At 40.9% G+C, this 12,638-nt stretch overlaps 1 protein-coding gene across 4 annotated transcripts in view; it reads left to right on the forward strand.

Moving 5' to 3' along the window:
• RCHY1 (ring finger and CHY zinc finger domain containing 1) overlaps window positions 1-12,006 on the forward strand; it is a 34,046-nt gene extending 22,040 nt beyond the window's left edge. For 2 of the 4 annotated variants that reach the window (XM_018553284.1, XM_018553286.1), the window contains 4 exons: window positions 3,293-3,351; window positions 5,493-5,519; window positions 9,608-9,728; window positions 11,821-12,006. In XM_018553284.1, coding sequence (XP_018408786.1) covers window positions 3,293-3,351; window positions 5,493-5,519; window positions 9,608-9,728; window positions 11,821-11,949 — 336 coding nt within the window. In that variant the 3' untranslated portion in view covers window positions 11,950-12,006. The remainder of the gene's footprint in view (window positions 1-3,292; window positions 3,352-5,492; window positions 5,520-9,607; window positions 9,729-11,820) is intronic. The other 2 variants (XM_018553285.1, XM_018553287.1) reach the window with 1 other exon arrangement.
• Window positions 12,007-12,638: the final 632 nt, after the last annotated feature.

The raw sequence follows: 12,638 nt of genomic DNA on the forward strand, positions 1-12,638 counted from the left end.
TCATTTTTTAACCATTTAAATTGAATTCATATCAACCTAATGTCTATTATATGGGTGTTTCAGACCAATCAATTTAATATGTGCAATTCAGCCTAATAGAACTGTCATCAGGACTGAAAATACCCAGTCAGATCAATATGCATGCTGTATTGTGCATGAATGCATGTAATTGTGTTTTTTTTTATAGATGCAGGCGTTATCGCTATTCTATTTATGCCCACAGACCGTTCACTTAAGTTCGGTTTGTATTTGATTCTGTTACATGTACTGACCGGTCAGAGGTAAAAAGTGCTTGCTTTCTCTTATTGTATTATACTAATGCACCCAATCTCTGGTTTATACGCAAGTAAGGCCTTCACAGCGGTTTATCCGCCGGTCAGTTTTATAGCAGCGGGAGCTTGATCACTGTGGTTACAAGACGCGCTCCACACACAGCCCCGTTACCCGCCCACTTCCGCATTCGTACAGCCGGAAGGCGGAGGCAGTACTTCTGCTTGGTGGTGTCCAGCGTGAGAGGTGTCCCCATATGACGTTTCTATGGGAGCTTCCAGGCAGGAAAGAGGCAAAACTTATGGCAAGTAAGAACCAATCTATTACAGACTCTCCCACCCTGGTCTGATTGGGCAAGTCATTAGTCAGTGCCCAGCCTCATATAGGTTTAGGTCTGCTTATATATAAAGCGGTCTAGATACAGATCTGTCAGATATGCAATATGCTCTGAAGAAGAGGGTTTAACTTTTGAAATGCATCAGCATAGCTATGATACCTGCTTCTAGATATGCTCTGAAGTCAGAGAATGTATGCTGGTGCCGAATGGTGCTTTCCCATGTTGGACGCATATTTTTAATGCTGTTATTTTAGACGGATTTTATTATTTTTCCCTTTTGCACGGACAAAAAAATGTTACTACATGAAGGGAAGGCACTGTTCTTTTTCTTTTTGCATTGCCTCTGAGGGAGTTAACCTTCTCTCAACTGCTGCAGGGAATTGTGTCAAGGGTTCATCTTCTTCTAGGCACAGCTTGTATTTCAGTCTCTTCTTAGACTACCTTAGACCTTTCCTCTACTGTTGTCGGACACGTTTCTAAGCAGACTGGCCTGTCTGACCCTGAAGAACAGGTAGTTCCTGGCATGGTGGATCAATTTCTGACGTTGGCGAAGATTTATTTTCCCATCTTCTAAAAGGTCCTGTTATTGGAGGACTTAAGTTTTCTAGTCTACATTCTGGAGTTGCAGAACAGACAGCTCCTCCTACATCATAAATGTGACAAGAAAAGTAGTTTGGATCCTGACTTGGATAAAAACTTGAGGTCCAGTCTTGTCCATTATGCTCACTTCAAGTGAGGTCTTTGGGAGGCCAGTTTCTCAACTGGTTGCATTTGTACATGGGGGGAGTGGTCCAGACACTTAAGTGTGTTTTTGATCCTGTGTTGCAGGTTGAGGGTGTGCATTGAAGTCAATGGCACTGCAGCCACTGCCTCCCCCCCAGTCCGATCGCACTGTGGGCGGGGGGCCTGGCTGCGGTGCCATTGACTTCAATGCACCACCACGCCCCCTCCCGCCCCAGAACACAGGGGGACGTTTTGTGAACGATTGTGGTGCCGCTACCGCTCTGGAACGCACTGCAATTAGTGTGCACCAGGGGTGTTTCCCCTTTTGATGATGGTTGCATGTGCAGCTTGGTCCTCGGCTCTACCAGGGTTGCAGTCCCTTTTACTGTTGTAGGGTGAGAGACTCGACCTTCCATCCTCGGTCTCCCCTTGTACAGGATCTTCCCCAAGTACCTTATCCTATTTTGTCATGCTGACAAAGGATCAAACCTTGGTTCTCTAGTTGGGCTTAAGGACCATTGTAAACTCCTTGGAGGTTCATCTTGCCTAAGTCATTCTCAGGGTTTTTCTTGTGATAGACATCACCTTGGCGGGGTGAATATCTGCCTGTGTACTTTTTTTGTGTCCTTGATTCTTATTGGATCAGGTGAGGCTTAGGGTCTTTTCTACTTAGAATTTCTTTGCTTTTCACACAGGACATACTTCTTAGATTCCTCTGTTGTGAGTCTTTTCCCTGTAGAAAAATAATTTTGCATTCCACCTTTTTGGTCGGGTCAGGTTGACCAGCTATTATCGCTTATGGTCCATGGTCTGGTGTTTTCCCTCCTATGTCAAGACTTTCCTCCCTGGTTATATTACCATTTTTTTGGGTCTTGGGACATCAGACATAGTTCCCCATATGTTCTCCTCTTTGTATTGTTATCATGTTCCCCTTATCAGGTGGGAAGTTTGGGCTCATCAGTTGCCAGCTTCGGGTGTTGACCCTTCAGGCGGCCTTTGAACTGCAACCAGTCCCCAGTTCTTGTTCACATTGGGCCTGTTTCCTATCTCTCAATTGGTCTGATTTTGAATGTCCCAATGGAGATTTCCTGTGTCCCCCGATGGATAAGAAAAAATGTTTTGCACTTGTACATGCTGGTTGTAGGACGGGTTATCCTGTGCTGGTCTCAACATTTTTTGTGTGCCAGTGTCTAGTCCTCCTATAGGTGGCAGTATAACCCAGTAGTGAAGACTTCCTTTGTCCCTCAGTGGTCTCCAAGTAAAATCCATTTATTTGCTGTAGCCTTGTTTGGAACTGTGTTCTTTCTGATTGCAATATCATTAGTAGATTTGCACTCTAGCATTTTATTTTATGGTATTCTTGTTTTATAATATGTTAATGTATAAAACTTTATTATTTGTAAAGGTTTAGCAGACAAGAGAATTCAAGAAGTGAGTACATAAGAACAAAAAAATTGGAAATGAACTATGTTAGTCCCCCTACTTGACTGATGCAAGCTTGGCATGTTGCAGTGTGAGATGCAAGATGGTACAAACCTTTCTTGGAAACGGCAGTGGCTGGTAACTGTACAGCCTGCAGTTTCTTTATTTTAGAGAGAGCATCCACAGTATCTGTTGTATACTGACTCTTTATTAAGTATGCAAATCTTGAGGAAGCCATGCTAATTTCTTTTGGTGCTTTGTTGTGTTCGAAGCTGCCTGCCAATGTCTTCTCATAGGTATCCAGATAATTTTAAATTAGAATAATTATTGCACCAAAAAGGAGCAGAAGGAACCAGAAAATAGGTGAAGGATTATATTTGCAAACTAGGGACAGAAACATGATTATATTAAAGGGGCTAAGATGAGGTAAAAGTGGATATATTTGTTTTTATTGCATTCCTAATCAGTTGACGTTTTTGCGTATGCTAGACATAATAAATCTATAAGAATCTCACTTCTAATTCATCAAGTCTCTTACAGGATATCCATACCTCCAGAGTGGGAGCACGTGTGCTTCCTTGTGGACATCTTCTACACAGGTGAGAAACAGCTTGGGTAGAATCGCATTGCTATAATGACTTTGTTCTTCTTAAGTATTTAAACTGGCATAAAATTGATGCTGCCAATGAATTTTGCAGAAGGCCACACATTGGTATTTAGGTAGCATTCACTGTTGCTGCAGCATCATTGTGTTATGAAAGGGTGGTGGGGGTCATCAGACTGCAATTCTGTCTTAATGAAAACTTAGCTGCATTGAAAGAAGAATACATTTTTTCAGCATTTAGGTGGGGAGAAGTAATATATGGCTTACAACATATGAGGTCCAAGAAGCCCAATTAAGTTTGTCATACACATGTGGAAGATTGGATCTTGGGGTGCATGTTTCCTAAATCGTCCAGGTAGACAGATAAGCAGGACACTTTATCCTACAAAGACTGAAATAGCAGTACCGCGGGGTGCCGAATTACCAGATGTCTTGACAAGCACTTGTTTCCAAATGAAAAAAAAGCAATAATAAAACAAGCATTGGCTGGCAATCCTGATTCCTATGTTGTAATTCACCCTTGAATAAAACTAAATATAACTGGCCTCTGTAGCCTGCAGGAACTGTGGAGCAATTCATCCTAATTCATTGCAGATACATTGAAGTTGTTTCTCTCAGCAGCGACTTAGCAGCCTTCTAGCCTTTTAATCCCTAATATAAACACAGATCAGGTCCTCTGATAGAGGGGAGGCAGAATGAGCTGATTGGAGAGCCGAAATTAAAGGACTTCAGCCTTTGGCTACAGAGGTCAGAATGTAAATACTTGATTGTCTATAGTCACCCCACAGGTTTCGTTTAATCAAACAGCCAGCTATAAACAAGACATGTACTTTGTAGCTGTGTCTGTTTCACCTAAACAGTTTTGAACTAAACCGAGTAATAGGATGGCAGTGTCTGCTCCTTTTGATTTCATAATGCAGAATGGTTTGAATGGAGCTGTAGAAGTATGCCCCGCCAATACACGTTAAACACTAGCAGTATGGTCTCTCATAAATGTTCTTTTAATTATATCTGCAGGAGCAAGATGGAACAAATGGTCTGTCTGCTGGGAATTTTCAAGACAAAAAATAGTTTTGCTGAGAATTTACAAACTAACCTTTTTCTCTGCCGTATAATTAGTTGCTGTAGTATTTGGTATTAAACACAGGCTGTAAACTGGGGTGCTATAAATTCAATCAGACATTTACCAGAGATGCTGTCAATCTGATTTTTGTCCCCTGCCCCCCACCCCACATGTCTGTTAAGACCCTGTCACCAACTTAGAAAATTGCCAGTAAAAGCACACAAGAATTTTGAATGCTTACACTGCGTGCACAATTATTAGGCAAGTTGTATTTTTGAGGATTCATTTAATTGTTGAACAACTCAATCCAAAATGGTAATAAACCTCAAACCTGAATATTTAAGAAAGTAAAAGTGAGGTTTTGGCTTTCTTAGGAGAACATCTACGTGTGCACAATTATTAGGCAACTATTAGTGTGCACAATTATTATGCAATTAAATGGAAAAATTTAATTTTGCCGTCTCACTTGTTTATTTTCATCTGTTAAAGTAAGAATAATAAACCACTCAAAATGTACAAATAAACATATATCCCCCTTCTTTTATATAACAGTCATAAGCCTTCCATCCATGGAGTCTGTCAGTTTCTTCAGCTGTTGACGATCAACTTTTTGTACAGCAGCAACCACGGCCTCCCAGACACTGTTCAGAGAGGGGTACTGTTTTCCTTCACCGTAAATCTCCCCTTTAAGAAGGGCCCACAAGTTCTCAATAGGGTTTGGGTCAGGTGAGGAAGGGGGCCGTGTCATTCTTTCAGCAATCTCAGGACTTTTAGATGTGTGAACAAGGGAGGCTTTTATATGTAAAAAGCATGCCTAAAATATGTTAAATTCACATATTATTTTATGCAAAGATTGTTGTGCAAATGAGTGGTCTGGCAACAGGGTATCATCAAAGTCTGTGATGTCTCTAGACATCCCAGTCATCCAACACATGTGGGTATCTCTGAAGTGTGCATTACTTATCGTGACTTCCTTTTAAACTTTTTGTATTGATACATTTATTAAATTGATACATTTTACAAGAACATTTGTGACCATAAATTCTAATGTGTTGTATTCTTCTTTCCCTCAGTCCATGCTACGAGAACATGCTAAAACAGTAAGTACATTACACAAAGCTCTAAATGTAATTTGTGCATCCTGGCAAAATGTAATTGTAGTATTGTCTGTTCAAAGCTAGCCAAGAATGAGCAAATACACATGCCTGTATTTTGTTTGGCTCTTCTCTACATGCCCAGACAAATAAATATTATTTTTATAATCTGATTTCAAAAGATCATTACTGCTAGCTTCAGATTTTATTTGGGAATGACCTTCATTTGGCTTCCATGTCTGCAGAATTGAATTTCTAGAGAACAGAGCATCAGAGGATACTGTGTTTTTCTAGTCTGTATAAAAGAAATGTATTCAGCAGGCCACTATATATGATACCATTTCCAACGAGAATAAAGACCTCCACCTAAAAATAAAGTTTGGGCATGCATCACTTTGCTGATTTGTTAAAGTTCCAGAGTTCCTCAGGGTCTGAGATCACTGTTACAGTACAATAATATATTTTCTCTGGGTGCTACCATATGGTTTGCAGCATTCAGGTTCATATTGTTGGAAGCTAAGCATTCAGGTGTGCAATGTTAGGAGCTCAGCATCCAAATTCACAATGTTGGGAGCTCAGCATTCAGGTTCACAGTGTTGGGAGCTCAGCATTCAGTTTCACAGTGTTGGGAGCTCAGCATTCAGGTTCACAATGTTGAGAGCTCAGCATTCAGGTTCACAATGTTGGGAGCTCAACATTCAGGTTCACAATGTTGGGAGCTCAGCATTCAGGTTCACAATGTTGGGAGCTCAGCATTCAGGTACACAGTGTTGGGAGCTTAGCATTCAGGTTCACAGTGTTGGGAGCTCAGTATTCAAGTTCACAGTGTTGGGAGCTCAGCATTCAGGTTCACAGTGTTGGAAGCTCAGCATTCAAGTTCACAGTGTTGGGAGCTCAGCATTCAAGTTCACAGTGTTGGGAGCTCAGCATTCAAGTTCACAGTGTTGGGAGCTCAGCATTCAAGTTCACAATGTTGGGAGCTCAGCATTCAGGTTCACAGTGTTGGAAGCTCAGCATTCATGTTCACAGTGTTGGGAGCTCAGTATTCAAGTTCATAGTGTTGGGAGCTCAGCATTCAGGTTCACAGTGTTGGAAGCTCAGCATTCAAGTTCACAGTGTTGGGAGCTCAGCATTCAAGTTCACAGTGTTGGGAGCTCAGCATTCAAGTTCACAGTGTTGGGAGCTCAGCATTCAAGTTCACAGTGTTGGGAGCTCAGCATTCAAGTTCACAGTGTTGGGAGCTCAATGGCTACAGTGTAGAAGGCCAGAAGTACAGCGATAGGTGTTCTATTGATGTTCAGTGTAAATTGCAAACAAAAGAGAGAGCTGCAGTGGAGTTCTTCTTTAAAGTGTATGTCTAGATACAACTTTTAGTTTTAGATAGAGTGGGGAAGTAATAGGGCCCTTGTAAGGTTTTTACTTTCATTCAGGGCTCTGTTATAATTTCCTTTCTTTTTAAAATATATATTTTACTCAATTGCTTTAATGGTGACAACAGATCCACTAAACAGAAAGTGAGGATAAATCTCCAACAGTAACACAGACAGTAATCATTTTTTTTTCTGTAGCGTAGGGGAAGTACGAAAATCGTACGACGGCCCCATCCTGCCCCGATTATCGCAAGGTTCAATCAGCGGTAGTTAAAATTAAACACCTGGACAACTTGCGGTAATTGACCATATTTATTTTCGTTTGCGCAGTGTTATTTGTACGACTTTTGACGGACGGAAACGCCACCAACCATGCGAACATCATACAATCGACCAAAGTTTTCAAACATGCTTGACGGTCAAAAGTCGTACGATTGTACAGTACTATCGGTCGGGCACTACATTCACACGTTACGATTTTAGTACGAAAAGTCGATCGCATACGATTATTGTACGATAATCGTAAGGTGTATGGGCACCTTTAGACACCGTCTAATTTTTGGTGGCAGCCATTCTGTATTTCTTTGTGTTGTATAAAGGAATAGAAAATCCATGCAAACTCATTGAGAACAGACAAATACATACAGATTGTGTTACTGGTACCAAGCTTAAAGGTCAGTGCAGCCAAAAGTAGCACTTCAGTTATACCTGTAGTTTGGATGGCTTAGCAATCTGGCTTCTCATATCTCTTTGAAACATATACAGTATAGTCCTCATCCTACCAGAGTTCCTGATTCCACTCTCATTTGCACTTGCAGTATTTCCATTTGCCTTGGGGTGCCAATTATTCCCTTTGCATTCTATAATATAACTATTAATTTAAGATCCAACAGGATTAATTTGTCACTTTGTTTTAGATGCAGCAGATGTGCAATATTGAGAAGCCAAGAGATATATGGCTGGTTTATCTCCCCAGCATCTACCAGTAATAGATACACTATATCGCCAAATGTATTGGGACACCCCTCCAAATCATTGGATTCAGGTGTTCCAATCACCTCAATGGCCACAGGTGTATAAAATCAAGCACCTAGGCATGCAGACTGCTTCTACACACGTGTGAAAGAATGGGTCGCTCTCAGGAGCTCAGTGAATTCAAGCGTGGTACCGTGATAGGTTGCCCCCTGTGCAATAAGTCCACCAGTGAAATTCCTTGCTACTAAATATTCCACGGTCAACTGTTAGAGGTATTATAACAAAGTGGAAGCAACTGTGAACAACAGCAACTCAGCCACGAAGTGGTAGGCCTGCAGAGTCAATAGCTACAGACCTCCAACAACAAGTGCAATGCAAAGTGTCGGATGCAGTGGTGTAAAGCACGCCGCAACTGGACTCTAGAGAAGTGGAGACGTGTTCTCTGGAGTGATGAATCATGCTTCTCTGTCTGGCAACCCGATGGACATGTCTGGGTTTGCCGGTTGCCAGGAGAATGGTACTTGCCTGACTGCATTGTGCCAAGTGTAAAGTTTGGTGGAGGGGGGATTATGGTGGGGGGTTGTTTTTCAGGGGCTGTGCTTGGCCTCTTAGTACCAGTGAAAGGAACTCTTAAGGCATCAGCATACCAAGACATTTTGGACAATTTCATGCTGCCAACTCTGGGAACAGTTTTGGGATGGCTCCTTTCTGTTCCAACATGACAGCGCACCAGTGCACAAAGCAAGGTCCATAGAGACATGGGTGAGTTTGGGGTGGAGGAACTTGACTGGCCTGCACGGAGTCCTGACCTCAACCCGATAGAACACCTTTGAGATGAATTAGAGTGGAGACTGCGAACCAGGCCTTCTCGTCCAACATCAGTACCTGACCTCACAAATGCGCTTCTGGAAGAATGGTCAAACATTCCCATAGACACACTCCTAAACCTTGTGGACAGCCTTCCCAGAACAGTTGAAGCTGTTATAGCGGCAAAGGGTGAGCCAACTCAACCCTATTGAACCCTACGGACTAAGACTGGGATGCCATTAAAGTTCATGTGCGTGTAAAGGCAGGCGTCCCAATACTTTTGGCAATATAATGTATGTCTGTTCTAACGGTATTTCCACTTTTGCAGTGAAATTTGAGAAAATCCCTCTATATGTTTTTGTTATGATGTGTGAATGTGAACATATATCTAAAAATAATAATAAAAAAAAAAATATATATATATACAGGTGAAACTCGAATAATTAGAATATCGTGCAAAAGTAATTGCATTAAGTGCTGCAAAAGGGGCCCAAACCAAGTACTGAGTACATATGCATGCTTGTACTTTTCAGAGGTCCGATATTGTTCTATGTACAATCCTTGTTTTATTGAATATATATCTCTTACCTTTTAGATATTTCTTTGGTGAAGGCCTTTGTGCAGATTCCAGACTACTCTGAGCAGTTTGAGAGTGAAAGTAGAGCAACAGACTGAGCTTCCTCTCAATATATAATGCTTCTCGATCTTTCACTCTTTGTTAGGAAAGACATTGCTCATTTCTAGGTTAGGACTGATAATGAGATCTGCCAGTTCAGTGCAAACAGGGTTAATTAGAGTAAAACTATACGCAGCATGTGAAAAGGCAGCTGTTAACCAAATTACTAATTAAATGTTTTTTTTATTCTGTGATCAATTAAAACCTTAACTTGTGATAGTTTTCTGCATTTCCTGATAAGACTGTTCTACTTTTATTTTTTACAGAGGATACCGCTGTCCACTGTGCATGCGTTCTGTATTGGACATGTCACAATACTGGCGCCGGCTGGATGAAGAAGTTGCTCAAACTCCGATGCCCACTGAATATCAAAATATGACTGTCAATGTGAGCAGCCTGATCATTCTATTATTTTGATTAACATTTTGTAGGTCTTTAGTATATAAATTGGTGTTAAGCTTTTTAAAATATGTGAGAAAGGTAATAATTAAATTGACATTAAATGATAATTTTTCCCCCCTCCCCCAATGTTAATGTTAGTACTTACCTTAAATGATGTCTCTTAATCCGATCTTCCTCTTCTTTCCTGATGTTTTCATCTGTCCCTCCAGCGGTGCGGCGGCTCTCCGATCCAGCACTGACACCTCTCTGCTTGCAGGCACTTCCGTCCAGTGGTGTCTGCATGCGGGTGCACGCGTCCATAGACTTACCTTGCGTCTCTGCCCGTCTCCAGGTCGAAAATCCGACCCCTGATGTCTCCATAAATAGGACATGTCACTGCAAATTGGCATCACATAGCTTGTTTGCTCCCTATGTGATAGCAATAATGTTCAGTGAAAAAAAAAAGGATTAAAAAAATTAAAAATCACATATCAAAGCAATAAGAAAAAAATTAAAGTCCCCCGCCCCCACATGCACACGCAAACATGCGTCAAGCCCGCCTGCGTGCAAAAACGCTGATTACATCCATTGCGCCACACATGTTACATATCGCCGCGAACGTCGGAATGAGAGCAATAATTCTAGGGTCATCAATCACTGATAACATTAAACTGATGAGCGGTAAAAGCTTTTAAAGCGTCGCCTATGGCAATTTTGAGTATGGTAGTTTTTTGCGATTTAACGGGTGCGCGCAATTTTAAAGCTTGACATGTTTGGTGTCTATTTACCCGACGACCCCGTCTTTTATATTTTACCAAAAAATCGGGTAATAATAAATGTTTTATGACATAACGTAGGGAGAACAGGTTTTTTTTCAAAAATGTCAGTACTTTTTTTATTATACAGTAAAAAAAAAAAATCCGTAGTGGTGATTAAATGATTAAATACCACCAAAAGAAAGCTCTATCTGTCCCCAAAAAATGGTATAAAATTCATTTCAGTACAGCGTTGCATGATGGAATAAATGTCAAAGTACTGCAGCGCTGAATACTGAAAAATGGCCTGGTCAGGAAGGGGGTCTAAACCCCCCGGTTAGCAAGTGGTTAAACCGCTGTTAAAGCGTTTTGTGTTTTTTTTTTACTTTTTGCCTATATCTACTCCTTGCTAGCAGTAGATATAGGCAAAAAAAACGGAGGCTTTAGAACCCCTTTAATGTAGATAAAGTAAATCAATACACAGGTGATTTGCATGCATGTGGTTTTTCTGTTCATCAAGTTACATAGACTTGTCAGACAGAACCATGCCGGTGACCTGACTTTTCTTTACCACAGTTAAGAAATGACTGGGTATCTTGCCTTCAGCATGTGATAGGACAGAAAAAAGAGCAGCAAAAGGCTGTTTAGTTAATTTGTCTGATCATTCTGCCCCCTCCTCCTGTCAGCATGATCCTTTTCAGAACACATGATTAGCTCATAGGGCTGCCCCTCCCCTAAGCTGAGTTGTAATGGCTAAAGTCTTACAAGAGGCTGATACTAAGTCAAATGTAGGTACTTACACTGGTTGCCACCATTCTAAAAGCTACAGCAGAGCTGGATCATTTGCTGCACACTGTGTCCAGTAGCCCTTTTAGCAGCTGCATTTTTCTAAACGAAGTCAAGTTGGATACTACAGCTACCATGTACTTATGGCATAAACCCATGTGCCTTCAGAGCTCATTTTTATACCTGCCAGAGTCGAATTGCTTTTTAAGAGTTGCCAGCTCTTCTAAACATAAAAATGAGCTTTAGGTGTCTGCTGGTATGCCCACTTCTTCTGCTAAGATCAACAGGTATGTTTTACATCTATCAAACAGAAATAACACAATGCTTTCAATAATATATTTAACAGACCAAAAGGGAGCAATTAAGAGAAGTTCATAATTGGGGTTTAAATACACTTTAAATGTTTGCTTATTACAACTTTTCCATAAAACATTCATGTCAATAAGCTGAGGTTGCAGAGAACAGTTTCATCTTCATTTGATTCTCCGTATTATACATTCTGTGTAATTACATCTGACAATTCCATCCTCACTAATGTACATTTTTCACCCACACAGATTCTCTGCAATGACTGCAGTCATCGATCGACGGTCCCCTTCCACGTTCTGGGGATGAAATGCGAGAGCTGCAAGTCCTACAACACCACACAAGAAGGGAAACTTCTATCACAGTCCGCCACTCCTTAACACTAAACATCGTTCAGCTGTTTAAGGACAGATTGCTGGAGCATCTAAACTTTGGTCCTCAGAACACTGAAAACAATCAGGAAAATATTGTTTGTATATATATTTCTCAGTTAAAGATCTAGCTAAAGGAAGATTGATAGTTTTAATTGTTGCTAGTTACTTTAAGGTTCTTGTATGTAAATTGCTGAGGGCTGTAACCACCCATGCTTGAATAAAATCAATGGGGGCATCTGACGTTTTATCATAAAGCTACAAAAATGACAAGAAAAATGACAAGAAAAATGAGTAGTGTAAGATGAGAGCCTTGCAATTTACTTAGAAAAAGTGAGAAATGATTGTTAGAAAATATTAGTACTAGTAGACATTGAGACCAGAGTAGGGGCTAGTGCACATGGGCATCTGTTTGCTTTTATCATCAGCAGACAGATGTGTAATGCAGTGTTTCAGTTTTGAATTGAATCCTGAAGGCCCCTTTCACACAAGTGTTCAGGTTTTCAGCCCTCTGAAAAACAGACAACAATGCATCTCTATGGCCCCTTTCACACGAGCGTTCAAGTTGTCAGGATGAAAAATAGACAACAATGCATCTCTATGGCAGTGCAGATGAAAACTGATGACCATCAGTTTACATCAGACAACATCAGTGACAGTTGAGGTCCACAATTTGAGACGGATCAGCTCTCCGTTTT

This window comes from Nanorana parkeri, unplaced genomic scaffold, assembly GCF_000935625.1.
Source record: "Nanorana parkeri isolate BGI_ZX_2015 unplaced genomic scaffold, ASM93562v1 scaffold115, whole genome shotgun sequence".
NCBI lineage: Eukaryota > Metazoa > Chordata > Amphibia > Anura > Dicroglossidae > Nanorana > Nanorana parkeri.